General features: G+C 42.1%; 1 protein-coding gene across 1 annotated transcript; it reads right to left on the reverse strand.

The window, feature by feature from the left end:
- Positions 1–958: 958 nt before the first annotated feature.
- Tmem165 (transmembrane protein 165) lies at positions 959–22,454 on the reverse strand. The gene is made up of 6 exons (XM_051198326.1): positions 22,058–22,454; positions 9,321–9,546; positions 5,901–6,076; positions 5,291–5,470; positions 2,369–2,474; positions 959–1,743 (listed from the first exon to the last, which is right to left on the reverse strand). The coding sequence occupies exons 1-6, from the start codon at positions 22,256–22,258 to the stop codon at positions 1,667–1,669; spliced, it is 966 nt and encodes a 321-aa protein (XP_051054283.1). The 5' UTR covers positions 22,259–22,454; the 3' UTR covers positions 959–1,666.
- Between the last annotated feature and the right edge of the window lie 1,763 nt (positions 22,455–24,217).

The following is a 24,217-nucleotide window of genomic DNA, read 5'->3' on the forward strand; positions in this document are numbered from 1 at the left end:
TTTTTTTTTTTTAATGTAAAAATGGTTAGATCCAAACTTTGTTTCCTTCAATTTAAAAAATAAAGAATACCTCAGTGCTGCTTCTCAGTATCACCTGCTTTATGTGGCACAGAACGTGGAAGAGTCACGTTGGGTTTATAGAAAGACTATTAAATGTTTTTAAATCTGTCATTGACATTTTCCTTTCTTTATTCAACACCAGAGCCTAATTGTCTTAGCAGTGTTTACCTTGTAGCTTATATTCTAATCCACTTTCTGTAACTGTATAGAAGGTGCAGTTGGGGGGGGGGGCATGACTTCGGATTTCTTTAAGGTATTTTGTTTTAATTCATGGAAGTTTTTCTGTCCCTCAGTATTAGTTTTTACTGAGTTGGAAAACACCTTAAAAGTTTGCAGAAAAGACTTCATCAACATTTCTGTTGCTTAACAATATTTGGAAGAACAGCTAATGACTAAAAAGTAACTTTCAAATTCCAATAGAGTACTAGGTGTCTTAGCTGGTTCTTCACAATCTCCTCAAATTACAGATTACATTGTGGACATTTGCCATACTCGGTAAACTACATTGTTCTATCATGTTCCACACAGGGAATGCCTGAACATTCTTTAGAGGAATTACTTAACTAATTAATGGCAGTGTTATCATGTTAGACTGGAACACAGGCTGAGAGAAAAGAGCCCCTGCTGTCTGAGAGCACAGTTTAGTCAGAATACACTCGAATGATTACTGAGGGTGTTGTCATCAAGGGAAACTTGACAACCAGACCTGTCTCTGGGCATTGCTTAGAGAAAGAATGAAGTTAAAGAATATGTTGACAACCTTAGCACAAGGGCTCTGGACTAATCTGCATATTAGTTCCTTGAAGGAAATAACAGAACATAAATACAATAAACAGGAAATACTGCTACTACTTGGTAAGTTACAAAGTATTTTGTATAACACACAAGGAAAAACAAGTACTAGTCATACCACTTTTATTTACATTGTATCTATTACATTGTTTATTCAATATAGAAAAAATAGGAATACATTTATAGTATTCTCTTTTTAATTTGGTAAGTCCGCGCGTTGTCAAATATTGACTATTTTTATATTGGGTGTCCCACCCAATTAAAAAAAAATAAAGGGAAAAACGGACCTAGCCAACAACTCTTATGGCATGTTATTAATCCAACAGTAAAACCTTATTTCTCTCTTTAATCCTAATTCCCAAAAGACAAGATAAAACTACTGATTACTGGCTCAGGATTACGGTTTTTAAAAGTAGAAATAATTCATTCTCCCCCCCCCCACAGGAAATGTTTAAGATATACATATAAACACCCCAGTGGTCAGGGAGAAAATATATTTATAAAAGGGTCATGCTGCAAGAATATTCAAGCAGTCTGCCCCACTGCAATGGATGACACATGTCAAAGTAGGGGCTGAAGTGTTAACATAATTAGGCTAGAGAAAAACCCATACTTTCAAGTCAGACTTTCATTTAAAATTTTTTTACAAATAGAATCAATGATTATCTGTTTTGGACCTAATACTTCATTAAATGGGCCAAACTTACAAATTGATACTACAAAATACAGTATTTTCCATTATTTTTAGTTGTGATGTACATACACTATGTACAGAAAGTTGCATATCTTAAGTTGAATACAGGTGAACGGCTTTTTAAAAACCAGAATCGGGACTTATAAATAGTGCAGAAAATGCAAACGCCAAAAACACGATGCCTCCTATGATTGTCACTGGAAAAGAGAGAGAAGATGAGTAAGGCAGCATGTCTTCCACATTATGCAAACAAAACCCTAGTTTCCATTTTTCCACTCTCACAAACTACTCTTGAAGACACTGTCAGTGGCACAACATTCCTCTCATTCTCACTTGATAACCAGACCTTCGTCTGGGCATTGCTTAGACAAAGAATGAAGTTAAATAATGTGTTGGTAAGCAGCAGCTGTACTACAGCAAGTGATCTTAAAAAAACTCAGTATTTATACAAACAGTGGGATAGCTTAGCACGAAGGTGTTGCTGCCAAGCTTGACAGATGAGAACTCAAACCACCTTTAAAAGTTGAAAATGTTCAAGTCTCACACAGGCCTGCCTATCAAACACACTTCAGGCCAAACTTGACACTTACATAAAAGATGAGTTTGGCCATGGTTTAGATCAATTTGTAATTACTAATTTGTACACATGGGAAAAGAAGGCAGTTTGCTAGAACACGTAATGAATACTCAGACCTAAGTGATGAGCATGGAGACCAAGTCATCTCTGAGAGATGATCAAGCTAGCATGCCATTTCTACTGTATCTCTGTGATTTTCAAACATTAGAACTTGTTTGCATTTTAATTTAAAAATGACACCTTACCTGTTCTAACAGATATTTTTTGTGCTATCATCCTTCCTCCAATTACTGCCAATCCAGTGCATAAACAGTGTCCCACTGTTCCACCCACTGCTACACCATAGGGATCCTGGAAGCAGAAGTAGCTAGCATTAATTTGTTGAGTTGGAGATGCTGTCTGAGGAACATTGGTACTTAAGGAGAATTGGAAATGGGTCATGAACCACATAGCATCACAAACACTTGTCAAAATCAAACACTTGTCAAAATCCAGATTTACTCTAACTCTGAAACAGAAAATAGCTATTTCAAGGAATATGAACAGTACAAGGCTATACCTGAATATAGAAATCCTGTCTGGTACAGTATTGCTGTAGTTCTTAAGAGCAGAAATCCTACTAGAATGAACTGGAAAGTATCAAATTGGAGCAATGAACTCTCCCTACTTTAGGGGTGCCTTTTGTGGAAGAGGAACAATAGAGCACTGGATCCATTATAGAGTCAAGGAGGTGCCAGAGAGGGGCCCCTGACAGGAGTTTGTCAGGAAGGGTGGGAGCCCTGATTCCTGTTTGAGAGGTCAAGGTTCAATCCCTGTCTACAAGGGATCCCTATAAACTCTGAAGTCAGCCCTGGTCTTGAGACACTGGCTAGTTAACACGAGTAGATTTCTGTTTTCAATGGAGACAATGAGCTAAAAGGGAGTTAAGACCAAGGAGGCATGACATGATGACTCTGGTAAGAAACAGTGCTACCTGGATTGGGGTAAGAGATGACAACAAGAGAAAAGCAGATGAATGGGAAGGCATGTGGGATGCTACAAAAGCAATCAGGTATGACAAATAACTAAATAGACATGAAAATGACTGGAGGAACATTCAGTATCCTCCAGCATCAAATACTTGTTGCTCTTCTTGAAGACCAGAATTTTTCCCAGTACCATGTCAGGTGGCTCACCTTTAACTGTTTCCAGGGAATTCAATACCTTCTGGCTTCTAGAAAGCAACCACACACTCATGGCATACACAAACTCACACATACAACTATGTTTTAAATGGAGCACAGAAATGAATTATGAGTGCTGCTGGCAAATTAAAAGTAGAGTGCATTCAGTTGAAAGCTGGCACTGCTTTATAATTGTAACACTCATGAGAGGATTGCCTGAGATTTACTTTGGTTGTTAGCTAATGCAAGCTCCAGGCCAGCCTGAAGTACAGAATGAGAATTGCCTTTTAAAAAGACCAAATTTGATAGTAAATAACATCACCTGAGAGGACATGTATAAAAACTCATAGGAAAATAGTAGGGACAAGTCAACCAGGGTGTAATCAACAGGTAGTCAGCACCGGTGAATATCTGTGATGTCTGTGGGAAACCAGAAAAGGCAACATAAGGGTGGTGGCTTTACTTGAATGTGAACCCATCACAGTGGAGGCCATGAGAGCAGGAACTTGAGGCAGCTGGTCACTAGCATCCACAATTAGGAAGCAGTGGTGAGGACTGCTTGTGTTCAGCTCACTTCCTCCTCACACTACTGCTGTCCATGGTCCTAGGCCAGGGAATGGTGGCTCCACTCATAAACGGGATCTTCTACCCTATCTCAGGTGACACTAAGATCTCAAATTGACTTGAGGTTAACCTTCTCACCCTGTGAGGTCAGCAGCTGGATGGTAGAGCTGTTCTCTTAATCTTGACCTTTGAACTTTGGGAAAGTAAAAATAAGAAGGGCCAAGGAAAGAGGCTTCTTCACTTCTCCCTAAAGACAGTGTAGGGAGTAATGCAGAAAATGCTCCAAAACTTGAGCTGGGAGAAAGGTAAAGATTTACATTCTAAGGGAGGGTGGGACTTTGAGTCCAAGTCTGTGCAGTAGTTGATAGGGATGAAGAAAGCTGAATGACAACAGGTCAGCAGCCAGCCAGCTGCTGTGCGAAAAAAGGCAGCCTGTATAGTCAGGATTGGAAATGGCCTGAGCATGTACTAGAGAATGGACTACCAACCAAATTCCATGTGAAAATAAAATGGTACTTTAAGATAACTATTTAACCCACTGTTTTGTTTTGTTTAACAAATACTGAAAAGATGCTGTTAACCTGTACTAATGGACCCTTCAAAAGCAAAGAAGCATGAAGCATACAAAGGAGCAGAGTAGTGTTAAGTGCTGGTTGGGGGCTGCAAACAACCCATGTACTGCTGGTTCCACCTACAGACAGAAACCCACAAGGTGCCCTGGCAGTGCCTCCACCCCAAGCTCATTTGAAGGCCTGATTCTGGAGCTTTAAGAGAAATGAAGACAGGACATAGTCATTAAGGAGCACTCTTAGAGTTTGTTTTATGAGAACAAGAGTTCCTTTTTTATTTTTTTCCATCTCCAAATAAATCATGTTTAGTCTTCTTTCCCTGTGATCTCAGTCTTGGCCTGAAAATGCTTTCTATTTTAAGCTGAAGGACTATGTTAAGGAACTTTTGTTTTGTTTGGGTTTTTGTTTGTTTTTGAGACAGGTTTGTGCTACAGCTCTGGGTGCCTCTTTGTAGTCTCTCTCTGTAGACCAGACTGGCCTTGAACTCATTGAGATCCACCTGCCTCTGCCTCCCAGGTGCTGTGGTTAAAGGCATGCACCACCATCAACCTAGGAACTTGATCTTTTATGACAGACATTTCCAAGGATTGAAAGGTTTCAGTATGAACTAGTGTAACTGATACAAAGTTAACATGAGGCCCAGGGCATCAGCAGCCCCTGTGAACAGAAACTGACACCTCACAGGAGGTGACATTACCCCCCCCCCAGTAGCAAACAGGTTATCTTTTAAATGCAAAGAACAATTAAAAAGTTCAAGAACTACATGTGCCAAACTTCCAACACGGGTAGTCACCCTGTGGCCTGCTTTGCCCACTGGTGTGGAGCAATGTGAACTGCAATCTTGATACAGAAGCAATCAAATACCACTCACCTCTCTAGCTGCCAGAACAATAGTAGTGAGTTGAGAGCGATCTCCCCATTCTGCCAAAAATGTTAATGTGAGAGCTTGAACAAAAATGGGTGAAATAAAATGCAACCATTTTTTCTGAGGTATTGTTGTGCTTGTACCAGTTTCAACATCTGGTCCATTTAAGAGTTTGGTTCGTTGGAACTGAAACAAATAAAAATCACCATTAACCCCAGTAAGCACATCAAAATAGCATAAAGTCACTCAATCCTTTTAATGCATTTAAATTACACGGCATATTCACCAAAGCAAATACACTTCTGCATCCTCCCACTGCCCTTTAGCCTCAAGCCTCACATAGTATCAGTCTTCCCACTCCCAACAAAACCAAACAGCATGCAGATGCTTAAGAAAAACAGAACTAACAGTTCCCAAGATTCAGACACTGGGCCATCAGCCTCATTGTATATGGTGAACATTCTCTCCCTGCCACATTCAATGACCCAAAAGCATATCAGAGCCAAGCTGTAAGAATGGAAACTAATCAAATTAACCCACATATACAGATGTGAGCACTGAAAACCCTCTGCAGGCTGTCTCTGAGTGTCTTTGGCATGTACCAGTGACAACTTACTTCTTCATCCTTCTTCTTTAACTCTGCTTGAACTTCTTCCAGTTCCTCCTGACCCTCATCTGGGCTCATCTTCAACCCTTCTCGAAGCATTCTAATGCCAAAAATGGCAAAGAGTGCAGTTGAAACATAGTAGGTATACACTCTGGGGATGACTGTTGTAGCATAGCCAAATAAAACTGTAAGGAAATACCAACAGTATTAACAGGTGTTTTCCACAACAGGCCAAAGGAACAGTAACTCAAGAGAATTGTAATTTACTTGGTTGAAGGGAAACTGGTTCACATTAGACATATCAAATAGGTAATAACCTGAAGTACTCTCCTTTTTTCTATTAACTGAACCTTGGAAAGCTCATTGGGTTTCAGTGTTGTTGTCTTATCTCACTTCACTCTAGCAATAGATATTCATCCACAAACTAATGGGATCAAGTTCACCCCCCACCCCACCCCTTTGTTTTTTTTTTTTTTTTTTTTTTTTTTTTTTGGTTTTTTAAGACAGGATTTCTCTGGATTGCTTCTTTGGAGCCTGTCCTAGAACTAGCTTTGTAGACCAGGCTGGCCTCAAACTCACAGATCCACCCGCCTCCACCTCCTCAGTGCTGGGATTATGGGATTAAAGGCATGCACCACCAATGCCCAGATTCAAGTTCTCATTTTTAAATATTAAGTTTATGAAACACTTCAATACTAATATAATGACTATAATAATTCAAGCAATAAAATCAAATGTTTAGAGACTTAATAATAAAACCTTTAAAATCTAGTATCAGATTTTCTTACAGGAAGATCAAATGATCAACAAGTATGATCCATACAAAGCTTTCAAACAGGCATTAGAGCAGAGCTCAATGAAGAAAACAATACAGAAAGAAACACTTCCCACAGATTTCCAACTGCTTCTACTTTCCTTAAAGGAATGAAGGTGACAGCACATACGAAAGAGTCCACTGGGTGGGCAGATCTATCTATCTATACCTACCTACCTACCTACCTACCTACCTATGTATGTATGTATGTGGTGAGTGGGTATTTGGCCTGGCCTGCTTACATGCTTGGCAAGTGAGGTGGTCAGAAGAGGATATCTGATGGATGCCCTGGAACTAGAGTTAGGGATGGCAGTGAGGAGGTACTTACTGTAGCTGTGGGAATTAGGGATGGCTGTGAGGAGGTATTTACTGTAGCTGTTGGAGTTAGGGATGAGGTACTATAGGTGCTGGGAGCCAAACCTGGGTCTGCACAGGCAGCAGGAGCTCTCAACTGCTCAACTACCTCTCCAGCCTCAGATTTTACTATTTTAATGGCTTTATATTTTTTTAATCTTTCTTCTAAAGTTTTTGATATGTATGCATGTATAAAGGTGTGTGCACAGGAAGACCCTGAAGCTCAACAGTTTCAGCTGTCCAGTGAGAGCCACTGTCTCCATCCACAAAGCTGGGGTTATAGGCCTCAGCAGGCAGACACATGTGGCTTTTATGTGGGTGCTGGGAGTTAAAACTTAGGGCCTCATACTTACACAGCAAGTGCTCTTACCCACTGAGCCATCTCTCCAGCCCTGCAATGGTCATATTTTACAATCACACAATTTTGCTGTATACAATATACCAGCACAGCACAGTGCATAGAGACAAAGTAATGAACTGCTAGCATCAGCAACATACATCCGACAGCACGGCCAACAGCTCCAACTCTCCTATTTCCTACAATCAATATTACTTCTTACAGAATATAAAATATACATATACATACATGCATACATAATATTATACACACGTGTGCGTGCATGTGAGTGTGTGTTGTGTGTGTGTGTGTGTGTGTGTGTGGAGAGAGAGAGAGATCATATTATCATATTTATCACTAACTCCTCCCAGGTCTAATCTCTGTGCCCTAAACTTTGTGCCCTCTTTCTTTTTTAAGTTAAAGAATTAATCAACACCATATAATCCTGGGTGTGTAGCTCTCCATGGAAGAATAGTTAACCTACCAGGGCCACACTCTTAAAGAAAAGTGACCCTGCCTGCCCAAGAAACCATTAGCTGGCCATAGTTGCTGAGCCTGGGATGGGGCTCCTAAACTCCTTCCCGATTCACACAAGCTACAGTGCATACCAGCTAGGTCCTGTGCACAGAACTGTAGCTGTCCTGAGTGCAGTGCAGTCCACAAGTCCACAAGACGACTTCACTATGGCCCTCCCTGACCTCAGGCTCTTACAATATTTAACCCCCTCTGCTGTGGTACATTACTTCTGAAGAGAAAGTCAGTCAGTTGCTACTATAAAATATTAATACCTACACTAATTTCCAAATTGTAAATAGCATTCAAATTATTCTAAATATCTAAAATACTCATGTGTTTATAAAAACATAAGCTTTAATTATGCATCAATGCACCAGAGAATCAGAAATGGACACTGTTCTACATTAAGAAATTAGTTTCATAATGCTTAAAGAGGCAAATGGCAAAGCCATCCTAATAAATTATCATATCACTATAGAACAGAAACCGTAAGGTAGGTAAAAAGCTATTATCTGCACTTTGCAGAGAGGAAGCTAAAATCTAGGGGTCACTCAACTTAATTCACTAGGGTGTGCCATGGAAATTCAGTCTCAAACCCAGCTGTGGCTCAAAGGGAAAACTGTTCAATCTAGCACACTGTGATGGCCCCACGTAGCTCTCAAGTAGCAACTAAATAATGTTCAATTATCTGAGTGTTAAATTGACTTTCTTGTGGTATAACATGTTAAAATTAACACCTATAAAGCAGTAAATCAAAAAGTAACAAAAACAGGAACATGGAAGAATGCTTCGTTCCACATAAGCAGGCTAACTGAAGTGGCGGCTTAACACTACCACCGAGTACGCCTCGGGAAGAAAGCATGGTCTGCTGTGGCCTCCTGAATCCCTCTTCTAAAACTACAAATAGAAATGAGCTTATCCGGACTGAAGAGAAAGAAAAAAACTGAACTAGAATAAAACCAAGAGATTAATAATAATGGCTAGAGATGGCCCAGTGTTTAAGAGTGTTTGTTGCTCTTGCAGAGATTAGGTTCGGTACCTCACACCCACAAGACGGCTCAACGCCATCTAATACCCTCTTTCTCAACTCTGCAGGTACCAGGCACACACATGGGGGGAAAATACATGCACACAAAACACTTGTACACATAGAATAAATCAATCTAAGAAAAAAAAAAAAAATTAAGGACAAAAACCACCAGTAAATAAATGACAGGCATATGTATCTTGGCTCTGGATAGCTAGAAAATTCCATTTAAGAAGTAAAATCTGGGTCTTAATAATGTATATACTGAAACCATTTGGTGTTTACTAAAGTCTGGGATAAGCAGATTCCAATGTAACAGGGTGACAAGACACACATATGCTTTCCCCCAATTCATCGTGTTCCCTGGGAAAACACCCTTACCTGACAAGCATGTCATCAAGGCCAAAGCAAGCATGGCACCAGCCAGCACAGTCAACCGGTTATAACGCATCGCCATGATGGCTGCTATGAAAAATGTCTTGTCACCGAGTTCAGACACTATGATGACTGATATGGCAGCGACAAATGCATGGATAAATCCCAAATTCGTCTGGGTAGCTGCATCTTCTCTGTTGGTATGAACTGGGGCAGCTGGTGTAAACCCTTTCTGAAAATTAAAAAACAAACAAAAAATGTTTGTCATTTAATTGATGTCCTTTTAAATGTTATGTTTGTTACTGTCATCCCACTGATTTATTACTTTAAAATTCTGAATGCTATTAGAAATAATAGTAGCCCACAATTCAGCTCTCTATACAAAACAATCCAGAAGAGTACATTAAGTCTAGACACCATAATTACCTTATTTTCTAAGTATGTGTTACAGTCAGTTCATTGCTGCCTCATTCGAGTTTTCACTAGTAATTTGGGTGAAGATACAGGTGTGTTTATCAAACATTCATTGACATGAAGCTCACAAGACATGTCACTGACACTGTAAAGGACCATGTAGGCTCCAGGAAGCTCTCAGAGGCTACAGCCAGAGCTGGCTATAGCTAAGACAAGCTTGACTATAGATAGATGTGCAAATGGTCCTATAATGGACTCTAAGAATATCCTGGAAGGTTATCTGGAAAAAGGCAAAGCAGTCTTGGTGGATAATAACATGAAAACATGACAAAAATTCCATTGCCTTCCCTAGTTGGCTGGAAAGTTCCTAAGCCCTGCCCTTTAAGAAGGCACTGACCTCTGAAGAACATCACAAATGAAGAGATTCTAAAACCTGGGATTAGCAAGCTAGCAGAGGTACCCAGTCTGTTCTCAATTTTAAAAGAGTTTAAGAAATGAAGGTGGGAAGTGGAAAGGAGGGAGGAAAAAAGGGAGAAAACTGTAAAGGAAGATTATACTACAGAGATTTTATATGGGCAGCATTAATGTGACCTGTGAAATCTAATACATTTAGTTCCTGGCTCATTACTAAGAGTTCACTGGCTGCAACTCTAAAGTAACCAGATGAAATGCCAGCAATGATAAGGTGCCTAGGTGTCAGTAATTGGGAAAATTATTATGTAGCTCTATCTATGTAACACTTTCAGTTTTTATTGTGTACACTAGTCCTTAACGCATGACATAAATCTGACTTCAAATACTACAGGGCACATCAGAACTAGACCTCTGAGCTAAAACAAGGAAACTCTTTGTTTGTGGTCCAGGCAGCCAGCTCTTAATTAAGCAGGTACCATTTTAAAAGCGTTCTCCCCATCAGCATTTTACTTCTATCTATGCTGATATTCCTTCAAAATGAGCTTCTATCTGGTCCAATAATCTTTGAGCATTAAGCATTCCAAAAGATACAGACACTTCAATCAGGACATCCTAGACATTATTTTCCTGCTGGAACCTCATCCCTCCTCCCCACATTACCATCCTTCTGCTAGGATGGTCTGGAAGTGTTGCCTCATCCTCCTAAGTCCTGTGGTTGATTATAAGCATTACCCACCACACATAGCTAAATTGTTTATATGAACAAACTTCAGAATTTCAGCATCTTAAGTCCAAGAAAAATTTCAGGATTAAATATATAGCACCTAAGATCACTTGGTAGAAAATCTGCATTTTAAATCAAATCACAGTAGAGATAAATGCTTCATATTTTCACAGTTTTCTAAGCCTTAAATCCTTGGCCAAGTTATCTATTTAGCTTGTTTTGTGAAATAAAGGATGACGTTTTTGCCTGAAGAATACAATAAAGGGAAGGAAGAGCACAATGATCATCAAGAAGACAAGTTCGGTCCTCAGTGTCCACACAAGGCATCTCAAAACCACCTGAAACTCCGACTCCAAGGGATTAGACGCCCTCTTCTGGCTTTCCATATGCATGTATGTGGCATACATTCACAAACACACACACACATACACTGAATAAAAATACTTTTAAGGGAGAGTCCAGCAGATGGCTCAGTGAGTAAAGGTGCCTGCTGCCAGACCTGATTACAAGACTCATGGTGGAAGGAAAGAACCAACTCCTCCAAGCTACCTTCTGATCTCTATGTATACGTGCATGTACACACACACACACAGAGAAAATAATGAAAAAAAACAAACAATGAAACAAAAGTAAAACAAACACAATCCTCCCATATTCTCAAAACGTTCCTATACAAAAGATTAAAAGTTTATTAAACCAGTCCTGGATGGCCAAAAATGAACTATCAGGATGCTGTGAAGACAAAAAACCTTTTAAACTTAAGCATCACAGATGTCCCACATGGGGGTGGGCCACCCAGTCACTTATTCACTGTATTCTGACCAGCTCAGACTGGTTGGTAGTGGTCTCTGTCTGCTGGGAAAAGTTTCTGTGGTGAGGGCCGCGCTACACTTAACCTATGGATGGATGGAAGGGTCAGTATTGAGAAGTACAGATCAACAACTCCAATTGGACTCAGTACATGTGTATAAGCATACATATATGTGTATACTTCATACATATACACATACATACCTAATGTATACACAACAATATATGAATCTGAGAGAGGATGAGAAAGGACAGGAGAAGAGTCAGAGAGGGGAGAGAAAGAGGTAGGAATCATGCAAATGCAATATATTCCTATGCGAAATCCACAATCTTTAAAAAAAATTAAATATTAATTGGATCAGAAAACAATCCATTAGCTTTTATCTACTGCTTGGCATATGGAAGGACTGGCTCCTTGTCTAGTCAACCTCAGTGACTTAGTAAAATCCACAGCTCTGGAATCAAAGTGCCTGGGTTCACATCCAAAGCATTACCAAAATGACCAGAGTCTACCAACTCAGGCAGCCATGACCCAGAACTGTTGAGCTTCAGGTGAATGAAGTCCTCAGGAAGGACAGTGCCTGGTATACAGCAAGCACTTAACCCATGCAACAGGACCAGATCATGAACCTTCCTGAGATGATGCCATGTCACTATGCAACTGTAAATTATGCCTAGACTACAACACGTAAACTCTGACCTGTGTCTATTTTATATTCCCTATCAAATCACATCAGTTCCCAAAATAACCCTTTTTCCCAAATAGCAGCACTAAATGCAAAACATAAGCTGAAAAATTAGCCTCAAATTGTACTTTAATATTTTCTGGTTTAAATTATCCACCTTACAAAGTAAAATTATTTGAGAGATCAATTTAACCCAATGCATCCAAACTTCTAAGTAATATTTTTTTAATTGCCATGAGGTATTCTAACATTTTTCTCATAGTACTTTTAAAGTGGTATGTTATACGCTGACTCTCCCTTGTGGCTCAGTCATGGAATGCAGCTTGACAGCTCATTGGGACTCTGCTGAGCATAACCTCAGTCAGTCAGACTTCTTCCCCAGTGTTCTTCATTTTGCCCCATTCGTCCAGGTTCCTCAAACCCAGCTCAAAGTGATCCTCTTAAGCAAGGTTGATCTGGTCTCCAGCCCTTTGCATCCCAGGCCCCCAAAATCCAGCCCCATACATACATACCATGACAATGTGTCATAGAAGGGGTGAGAGCCACAAAGTCGAGGAAAGAACACTGGGGGGCTGACATTTCTCTAGCAGAAATATATTATCAACTTTGAAATGTTGAGAATAAAGCGACACAGCAACTAAATGTTGCTTAATAATCCACATAAAAAGCTGGGCATTGGTGGCTCGGGAGGCAGAGGCAGGCGAATCTCTGAATTTGAGGCCAACCTGGTCTATTGAGCTACTTCCAAGACAGACTCCAAAGCCACACAGAAACCCTGTCTCGAAAAACCAAAAAAAAAAAAAAAAAAAAAAGGTACTGGCAGGATGGTCCAAGCAGGAAACTTTCTTCTAAACCTACCCATCTGAGTTCCACCCCTGGGACCCTTATAGGAGGGGGAACTGACCTGAACAAGTTGTCCTCTGACCTCCACATGTGTGGTGTGGCACACTGGTGCCCACATACATACATATAAACATACACAGATAAATAGATGTGATTTTAAAAATTCAAGATTATGAAGGCATAAGAATACAAATATTGAAAAAACTGTTAAGATGCTTTAAATACGTAAATATGTAGTATTATGAAGTTAACGTATAAATATGTGTGTGTGTGGGGGGGGGGTATGTACATGCTTGTAAATGCATCCCAGATCAAAAAAGAGTGGGCATTTCTGGAGAGGGGAATCAGAACCAGGATGGATGAGCCCTTTTCCTTAAAGAACCAAGTATTTTACAGCTCTGTGGGTTATACAGTTTTTGAGGTAATTGCTCAACTCTGCAGTTGTAACTTCAGAGCAGCTGTAAATGAAACAGCGTGGCTCTGTTCTAACAGAACTTTCCTTGTAAAAATCAGCCAGTTGGTGGGAATCTAGTGTGTTGAGCCACAAAAACTTAGATAGATATGAGAAGGCATATCTGTACCTTCTGGATTTTTGCCATCATGCACCCAGGTATGGATACTTGTATATATCATTTCAAAGACCTCTTTGAAAATATGTATTTTTAATTGTGTGTACCCCTGTGTGTGTGTGTGTGTGTGTGTGTGTGTGTGTGTGTGTATACACACATGTGGAGGTGTTGGATCCCCTGGAACTAAAGTTACAAGTGGCTATAACCCACCTTTTATGGGTGCTGGGAACCAAAAAGTCCTTCACAAGGGCAATGCCTTCCCTCAATAGCTGAGCCATGTCTCCAGCCCCTCCAAGACCTTTAACCCCACCTGTTCCTCCAGCAGTAGATTATCAACTCTTTATAAGCTGGAGAAGGCCTCAAGCAGCTCCCACCAGAAAGTACATGCTCTGCCCTTATTTACACAAAGGTCAGGGAGCGCATACCTGAGACAACCTTTGACAGAGTGTGGGTTGTGGGATTCTTTTTCAAGTCCCATAGGATCCAGGACTAGACTTCTGGAATGGCTGACTAGAAAGTCCTGCAGGGTGTGTGTTCTGCCTGATCCCGACCACCAATGAGAAAAAAAGAAAGCTTGTTCTAAGGGCAGAGACTAAACCATTGTACGAATGTTTGCAGTCTGAAAAACTGCACCCACAAGAAAAGTGTCTGTGACAATGATAACCAAACTCAGAGGCAAGAGGAGAGACCCTAGATTTTGATGTGCGACAAACATGAGTGAGGCACTTAATAATCTGATGAATACCTGCAGCTGGGCCTGTCAAAGGGTTAGTAAACTGCCTAAGAGTAATGGTGAAACTAACCAGAGGGGAAAAATATGCACAAAACAAGAAGCAAAATAGTCAATAGGTCTTAGGAAGGGCAGGGTTCAATCGAGAATGGTGGTAATGTTTTTTGTTTCTATTAGGGGGCGTCTGATATTGTTATGCTCCTAAAAGCTATGGGGAAAAGAAGAATCAAAATAAGGGGTGTGGTTTAGACACATTCAATGTGACGGACAGAGTTCCATATGAGAGTTTCCAAGAGATTGTCCAAAGCCAATCACGAGATGAGGCTAGGTCAGACAAGGTATAGACCTGGTACCAGTAGCCTAAATTAGCCAGCTGTTTGCAAGGGGATGAGATTCCCAGGGGAGAAGGCAAATAGCTAAAGCTCCCAAAAATGAACCAGACTATATCTTCTCACCAGAAATGGGGGGAGTGCAGGTGAAACTTGAACTGCCACCCCATCCCCAGGTTAGCTCTGCCTTTCAAAATTCATGCTCCTGACTCCGAGGTTCTGGGTTCTTCCCTCTGCCTCCTCAGTGCACACCTGGTACATGCACACAGTTGCCTTTTCATTCTTTTCATTTTTTTCCTGAGTGCTTTTCTATGGTTGCTCTGGGACTGGCTACATTTCAACACTTGAAAGAGAATACTGGAAAAGAAGAGAGGGGGGAGGAGGAAGGAGGGAGGGAGGGAGAGAGAGAGGAAGGAGGGAGGGAGGGAGGGAGAGAGAGAGAGAGAGAGGAAGGAAGATGGGGAGGGAGGGAAGAGAGGAGGAGAGGGGGAGAGAAAGGATGCTGCAGAACATTCAAACATTAATCTATAGATTTGCATCCAAAAACCACACATTTGAAATATGGAAGTGTAAAACTAATTTCCCAAATCTCCAGATCCTCTCTCAATTACCCAGGTCATGCACTGCTTTTGCTTAGGGAAGCTGTTCTCTGCTCCATACAAACAGACCAGAGGCCCCATTGCTGCTGTCTCCACAGGATTCCAAACACCACTGTTGTTCTGCTTTCCCTACTTCCAGCTGAGCAGTTCGTGTCAGGTTCAGTTTTAAGGCTGTCCTTAGCTGGGTTCCTCTTCCCAGCTGTGCATACTCAGTGTGCTGTAACAACACAGGCAATTTTCAGATGTGGTTATGATCCATAACTAGCTGTTTTAAGTAACAGATTATTTGAAATAACATAAGCAGCACACTCAATCATTCAAAAGGCTGTAAGGCCAAGACAGAGGTTTTCCAACAAAGCACAAAGTCCAGAGGCCAAAGCAGCTTGGGGTCATGCCTGGGAGACATTACCTTGGCTAGATAACCAATCTATAGCTAACTAACTTGCCAGGTCAGTCTTCACAACTGTCAAATCCTTATAAAACAGCTCTTTAAAACAGAAACTTGGAGTATGGGGAGACCACAGAAAACCTATTTTGGGTAGGAGTAAAGGAAGAAGGAAAGAAACCAAACAAATGAAAACGCTGTCTTAGCTGGGACAGTGAGCTGTTTCTTACTGTACGGCAATACTAGTTACTAATCAGTCCCTAAGTTACTAAGTTGGTGCCAGTTCAATTTCACATCATTTCATGTAATAAGCAAAAATAAAAAAGCCATGATTACAATTTAACCTGGGGCACAATAGGCTTAACTCGTTTTTCTCCAATCATATCACCATGATAGTGTTAGGCTTAAAATTTTAAGGAAGCACACAACCATGTCAAATGAGAACAGGAAAAAGACCACTGGGCTTAATTTACTAGGTTACAAGTGTGCTTCAGTATGATGAGGGGAGGGCTGGAGAGAAGGCTCACAGGTAAGAGCACTAGCTGCTTCGAGAATTCTTTAGATAAAGATAAATCTCAAAAGGACAAAAAAGCAAGAAGGGAACCTGGATCAAAGATTAGCTAATAGCTAATCCCCCAATAGAAGTGGTTTCTAAATCGTCAGAACAGAAAGGGGTGGGGCCAAGTTGCACTAATAAAGGTCCCTCATTATTTGCTCTCCTTTCTCAAAATAGGAGAAACTGACTATGTAAGTGGCACTAAAGGAAACAATGGAAAGGAAGGGAGGAAAAGAATCAAAGAAAGCCGCACTGGAGGTCAGAGAAGAGCAGAATGCATGAAGGGCTAGGATGTGGCTGAATGGTAGAGCACTTTCTAACAGGCACCTGGGGTCAAGCCACAACACTGCCCTTCCTAGGAAAACAAAGGAGGAGGTATGGGAAGGATGAGTTTGATCCAAAGCATGAAAAGATGGAATGAGCACAGAAGCCGACATGCAGTGTGTATACACAGGACAGCAGCTGGAAGGGAGTGCAGTGTGTATACACAGGACAGCAGCTGGAAGGGAGTGCAGTGTGTATACACAGGACAGCAGCTGGAAGGGAGTGCAATCTCAATGCTGGCACTTCATTACTAGTCACACAATTCATCACAACTAGGGTGTTTTCTCATAGTATTCCTGAAACACCAGCATGTCGGTATTTTAATATGTGAAACATGAACTGCATCGTGAAAACAGGACCAGCAACCTGTTCTTAAACAAACAAACAAAAGAAAATCTTGCTGAAACCCTGTCTCCAAAAACAAAAAAACCAAACCAAACCAAAGTTTGCTGAGAGGTCCAGGAGATGGATCAGTCCAGTGTTTGCAAAAAAACATGGGGACTTGAGTTCAGATCCCAGAATCCATGCAAACCCAGGTGCTGTAGCATAGACCTAGAACCTCAGTGCCCCTCCAGGATGGGAAGTAGAGAGAATCCCAGAAGCTTGCAGGACATACACAGCATAAAACAGGAGACCCTGTCTCAAACAGGGTGGAAATCCAGGGCAAATACCAGTGGTCATCCTCTTAACCTCCTTATATATAGCGTGGTACACTTGTGCCCACTCTCTCATATTACACACATACACAGAATAAAACTTGTGCAGTACTATCCTCATTTAAGAAACTTTTGATTTTTTGGAGAACCAGTCTCACTACACAGCCTCTTATTGTAGCTTCCCAAGTGCTGAGATTATAGGTATGTGTCACCATAGCATTATCCCCAAGAGAAAATGACAAAGAAAGATATAATTCTCATTCTAACCATATAGTTTAATGAACACAAATATGACTATGCTGAATTCTCCTTTTATTCATGATGAAACCAGGAAGGATGCTTACATGAAAACAAGATCTACAGCTTGCAACCAAAACACTGATTCCACATCCTTCATGTGTGCATGCTCATGTGCACGTGTGTGTGTGTGTGTGTGTGTGTGTGTGTGCGCGCGCGCGCGCGCGCGTGTGTTATATAACTTAAGAAGTTATCAAGTAAGAGGTGACATCATGTGAAGATATCAGAATGTGGGACAACACTTAGGACTAGCTCAGCCTTAACACTACTAACTAAAGTCAGAACAGTAGAACAGGCTTTTCTAGAAAAGATCAGTGGGCAAACACACACACACACACACACAAATACACAAACAAAATGGAACTTAAAACAATCACACACACACACAAATACACACACAAAATGGAACTTAAACAATAACCCTGCAGACAAAGCCAGTTTCCAAAGATCACAATTAGACTGGGTCAGGAGCAGCATCTTGCTATGCAGCTGGATCTATAACAGAGCTCTATGTACCAACAGAGCCTGGCTAATCTAAAACTCAGTTGTAATGTTACAGGTGTGTGCCACCATGACTAGATAAAGGCACCTAACTGCAAGTTCATTACAATGTCTAAGTCGTTCTGGATGGTTTCATTTGTTGATCTAAAATATTTTATTTTTACTAATGTTACATTTGACTCCTATTAGAGTATACATTCTAACAATTATATTTTCATAAAAGTTAATTTTTACTAACATTTAGCAATTTTGCTGATGAATATTACCATTCTACTGACACAACGCCAAATAAGCCGAGTACCAAAAGCATCATTTCAGGCAGAGGGCACTATGGGAAACTCAGTCTTGACAACTGAAAGTGTCAGTCACAACCATGCAGAGACTGATCTGAGCAGCATGGAGAAGGAATGCTGTTTAATGCAAATGTGAAAACAAGGATCCTGTGGAGGTGTTCTTACAGTAAATAAGGGAAAAAAAAAAATCAAGAAGTGGACTGAAAACAAAACCAGGACAGGATCAGCTAACAAGATTTTGTAGTGCTACCCAGACAAAACAGTTTCTTCACCCTATGATCTATACTCTGCCCAGGGAAGAAAGAGGAAAACACAGGGCAAACTAAGGTTACTGGAGCACAAAAACTGTGGCTTATTTATAACTGTATGTTCAAAGAGAACTCCCCACCCTCTCTGCTCCTACCTTGACCTCCCAAGGGCTAAGATAAATGTACATCACCTCTGGCCCTTTTAACCAGATTACAAAGAAAACACTCAACACAAGAGAGTCCCCCTCCCCACACCCCAGTCTGAAAGTTCAGGCACCTCACTGCACCCTGTAAAATACAGTCAATCGTTGATACTGTCTCTTCCACCCGAATGCCTGACAATGAAGACAGGATTCTCACAGTCCACTCTCAACTTGAGGCAGTGGCCTCATAGTTAAATTTAAATATCCCATCCTTTGTAAACATCCACTGCATATAGTTGTAAAGTCAGCTGAAACACAAAAAGTCTGAATCCTGGCTTATATGGCTGTTAAAACGTACTTTGGTTATTATGTCACATAGAAGCAACTGGTACTTTTATTAAAAAGTTTAAGAAACAAGGAAGAAAAAAAATTCATGTATTCCAGTACTGTTAAGAAATATTTGAGCTACAAAGTTATATAAAAACATAATTAAGATGAGACTATTTTGCTATTAAGTGTAAATCAATTCCTAATGGAAAAGAACACCAAAATATATGAAAATATTAAAACAAACAAAAGAAAACAGTGTCTGTACTTTCATTCCAACCCCTTAGTTGTAAAGTCAGGCATCCATAAGATCACTTAAGTGAGGCCAACAGATTGTGAACTTTACTTAACATAGTAAGATTATCTCCAGCATCCTAAAAGGACTGCAGTAACTATAGCTGTGCCCACCATTATTCGTCTTAAAAATTGTAAGATGATTACGTTTTCCTTGAAATGCCTAGGAAGTTATACATTCATAAACTGCACTCTAGCATTTAGTTACTTTGCCCTCAAGGGCTACTGTTTTAAAGGAAGCTTCTGATGCTGGAGTATGTAGCAGCAGGCTCAATGGCGAACACCAAGACTAAAGTTCATGACTCAGCATCCCAGAGCTGGAGATGTTCAGAGCAGGGACAGACCAGCCAGACCATGAATGCACAGCCATCTGAATGGCACAGATGCTGCTGATCTACTGCTGAAGTAGGTACAGCAGGCAGAGGACAGGACAGCAGAGCCCCCTGACACATACACACATGCACGCACACACGGAGCCCCTGGCTTCTGAGAGCCAGTGATGCCACTTCCACCTGCCACCTCATCTGTACTACTATTAGGTGTGCATCTGGGGGGGGGGGATGGGGGGATGTTGTTTATTTAATCTATTGCTAAAACCAGTCCATCAATGAACAAAAAATCACAGATAGTATATGATAAAAGCTGAGTTTTCTTAACTTCATCTAGTAAATCCTTTAGCAAGTACAAGAAGCCTGGATATACACTATTAAGATAGTTTTTTTTCCTGCTTGAGTTCATAAAGTTTTTCCATAAAGGTATTTAAAACCCAATAGGCACTGAAATGGAAAAGCTTAGGAAACAAAGAGGAATAAGTATAAGAATGCTCTCAAGACATCAATCCGCTGCAAGAGCAGGTAGAACATGTACACAAGTTTTAAGAAACTAAGTCAGAATTGAGAGTTTAATAGATAAAATATTAAAGTGGGGGATGGGGTGGGGGTGGGGTGGGGGAGCAAAGGGGGAAAAAACACATCAAGATAAAAGGTTTGACTTCAATATATAATCCATTAACCACTAAAACCCATTACAACGAAACAAATGGCTAAGGGCTCTAGCAGAATGCAAGGACTGCTAAGGGCACCTGGTAGATGAGAAGCAGGCTTTGGTTTCTAACTGTTTCTGTTAAGATGTAGGAGTTAGACATTAAACCACCCAAATCCAGGCTGCCCATCCTCAAACAGGAAATGTCACTTTGCCCAACCTGCTTAGCAGCAAAGTTATGGCTGAAATCAGTTCACCAAACCTTAAGGTCAGGAGAATGAAATCCCTAACAGGTGGCTCTTTATTTAACTTCTTCCTGAACACTTCCAGTAAGGGAGTTTTTTCCTTATTTCTCAAGACCCAGTACTACATTCCGGATAGGTGATTCTTAGAAAGCACTTGTTGTGTAAAACCAAACTCAGAATCGCAGAAATTCCCACCTTCTGGTACTTCGTAGGGAAACAGAATATGGGAAAGGCCAGGCAGTGTATGTAATGCGAACGGGGAGGAAATGAAAACCTCCATCACTCAATGATTACATCTACAAAGAGCAGCTCGGGATAGGCTACAGAGGTTTCTGTTGGCTCTTGAAGATGGGAAGGGTTCTGACCCACAGGCTTCAAGCTTGAATTCCGTTTAAAGTCTTTGTTTAGTAAAGACTGGCAAGAGAGCACATGTCAGGTCTCACAGTCAGGGATGGTGGGTCCCTAAAAGACCTAGACTGGCTGGAACTGGGTGATGAAGAAACATGAATATCCATCCTGCCATATATGACTGACATCAGCACAGAGCCATTCTCTGAAGAGTTCTGACTTCAATTCATTAGGGAGCACAGACTGGGATGCGGGCAGAAAATTTAATGCCAAAATGGGCCCTAACAGACTAAAAAACTCCAGAAATAATAGGGCCGAGACAGAAGAAAGTGGCTTAGAAAGGAGAAATTCTACGAACATAGATTGAAACATTAATTTTTATAAATTTAGTGAAAGTTAAACAAATTACGATATTTTGGTTTACTTATAAATGTAGTTTTGGTATAGAAGACTACCATCAGACACAGGTCTCTGAATTCTTAAGGGGCACTTTCCTCAAGCCAAAGCACACTTTTTAAAAGGGAGGGCTGCAATGCAAGATCTCTAGCCACTGTATGTGGCAAAAAAACAAGCTGAATTCGGGTGAGCATCCCTGGATGGATTGCTTCAACAATGTGATGACCCTTCGAGAAGCCAAAGTCTCCCAGCTGCTCTGTTTTAAAAAAAAAAAGAAAGAAAATTTAAAAAACAAAACACAACTTTCTACTTGGGATGAGTATTTCCAGTCTTTCCAGTACGGAACATCTGACCAGCAGGATGTAGACTCCGGAGCAAGCACATCGGTTCTGGGGATCTAGAGGAACCCTGGCTGGGCTTTCCGTCTCCCTTCCCCCAAGCAGCCAGGCGAGGCCAGACCGCGCCTGGGAAAGCAGTCGCTCACCCTCCTCCCCGGGATAGGCTAGCAGGGGCCTGCTCCCCTCCCCCAGCCGCCTCGGAAAGAGGGCGGCGCCGCCTGGTACCCGGTGGCCGACTCCGATGGAATCATCCGAGCCTCGCCCGCCCCATCCCCTCCAGCCGCGGCCCTCACCTCGGCCCGGGCCGGCTCGAGTCCCTGCACTGCCGCGGGCTGCGGCTGCAGCTGCTGGGCGGGCGCCGGCGGCTCCTGGTTCCGATGGCTCAGGTCTTCGTCGGGGCCGGCGTGGACCCAGGCCGGGGCCCAGAGCAGCGGAAGCAGCAGGAGCACGAGCAGCCATCGCGTCGGCGCCCGGCAGCTCCCCCGGGCCGCCATCCCGCCCGCCCAGCCGGCACCGCGCTGCGGCAGGAGGAAGTGCGAACGAAGGGAATTGTCGAGCCGGGCGTGCCGGGAGGCGGGTCCGTCAGGTCCCGCCGCCGCTCAGCGGGCAGCCAGCACCACGCGGGACGGGGCGACCGGGACAGACCAGCCGCGGACGCTCCGAAGCCGCCGGGAAGGAGAACCCACACACTCTTTCAACTGCCTCCGCGGCCCAACTCCTCCGGCCCCGCCCCCCTGGGCAGGAAGGCCTCCCATTGGCCCGACGTCAGCCTCGACGTCGTGACGTTTCCGGCAGATTGAGGTGCGGCTCGTGCGCTCCTCCCATTGGACCTGGCGCGTTGGGTGATTGACGCGCCTTGCATCCTTCTGGGCCCCATCAGCGACTCCCTGGTCTCAGGGCCCTGCAGCGACCAGGCTGTAGGGCTCCTACCAGCACTTCCTCAAGAGCCTTAGGCAACTAGAGCCAAAGCCACCGCCACCCCCACTTCTATTAAATGTCAAGCGAGCCCAGCCCTGCTACTTACGTGGCACTCCCTGGCAGGAATTGCCACACCTTAAAGTGGCGTTCCACCCACCCTCACCACGTCCCAGTGCCACAAGCATAAAATGTTCTTCGGGGGGATCCACGTGCTGGTTTTTAAAGGCTCTGAAGTGGGATTCATAAGTAAAAGATGAAAACATCCAAGCTTTGTTTTGAGGCCTTGTTGAATATCCGCATACCAAAAAAAAAAAAAAAAAAAAAAAAACGGATCTAACATTGCTCTGGCCCAGAATGTCTTACTCTTTTGCTTTTAAAAAGTTGAGTGTTGTTTAGGACTTTAGTGAAAAGAAGGCTCTAGGATAGGCAAGACTAGAAAAAGACAGGAAAGAATGGTTACTTATGCTCTAGAATATGGCTGCATTTTTAAAAAAGAAAGGCTGAGCTACCTAATTACCAGAGTTACACACACACACACCCCACAAAGTGCTAACTTCGAGCCAGGCACTAGTCTAAATTCTACCCCTATTTCCACAAGCCATTTCTGTAACCTGTCCTTAGCTTTCCATTACTCATTACAGAATGCCACTTGGCCCTTCAAGCCACAGCTTGTGCATGCTTCGACACAAAGTTTGGGGCGCAGCTGTTGTATCTCCCAGTTCATTCCTGGAGCGCAAATGTTCTGAGCACACATAATACAATTGTAACAGAGAAATCCAGACTCCTCAGCCACCTCCTTTACCTTGCTCAAAAAGGCCTGCAAGAAGACTGGAGGGACTAAGTGGAAAAGAATGAAAGGAACAGCCCAATAGATAAAGGGTTAAGTGCCACAGGCCCTTGATTCCTGCTAGGGGCTAGGTTTATTTTTCTGAAGTTAGCTGCCACCACCACCACCACCCACGCCCACAATCTATGACTGCCTCAGAGGAAGAAGGGCTTCTGGATAAATTCTAGATACCTCATATACTCAGAGGTAAAGCAAATAAACTCATGGCCTAAGGCTGCAAGGTGCTGAGATGCTGGTCACAAAGCTCTGAAGTAAGACAGGAAATATGTTCAACAGAAGCTGTCAGACAAGGAGCTTTGTTCCCAGAGGGAGCTAGCATGGCAGGGTTATAGTGGCCTTGTTTGAGGAGTGTGGGATTTTCCCAGCCTCTCAGTGTTACCCCACTCATCAGCTCACTCCCTGGCCTCACTGGGGCTCTGCCAGGTAAGCTCTAGGTGTTAAGAGTCCCAAGTGAGAAGCTCTTTGTGTTCCACACACAGATACATCTCCCAGGCCTGTGCTTTGCTCCAAAGCAAGGCTAGATATAGCTTTAACTCCTGGAAGACTCAGAACTGTTATCCTAGTCTTCAATAGTGACTAAGTTCCTTTGGGGAAACAAAAAAAAAAGGGGGGGGGGAGGGAGAAGCTAAATTTAAAAAAAAAAAAAATTTTTTTTTTTTTTTTAAAGCGGTAGTGAGTGAATCCTGGC

Source organism: Phodopus roborovskii, unplaced genomic scaffold (genome assembly GCF_943737965.1).
Source record: "Phodopus roborovskii unplaced genomic scaffold, PHOROB, whole genome shotgun sequence".
Lineage (NCBI taxonomy): Eukaryota > Metazoa > Chordata > Mammalia > Rodentia > Cricetidae > Phodopus > Phodopus roborovskii.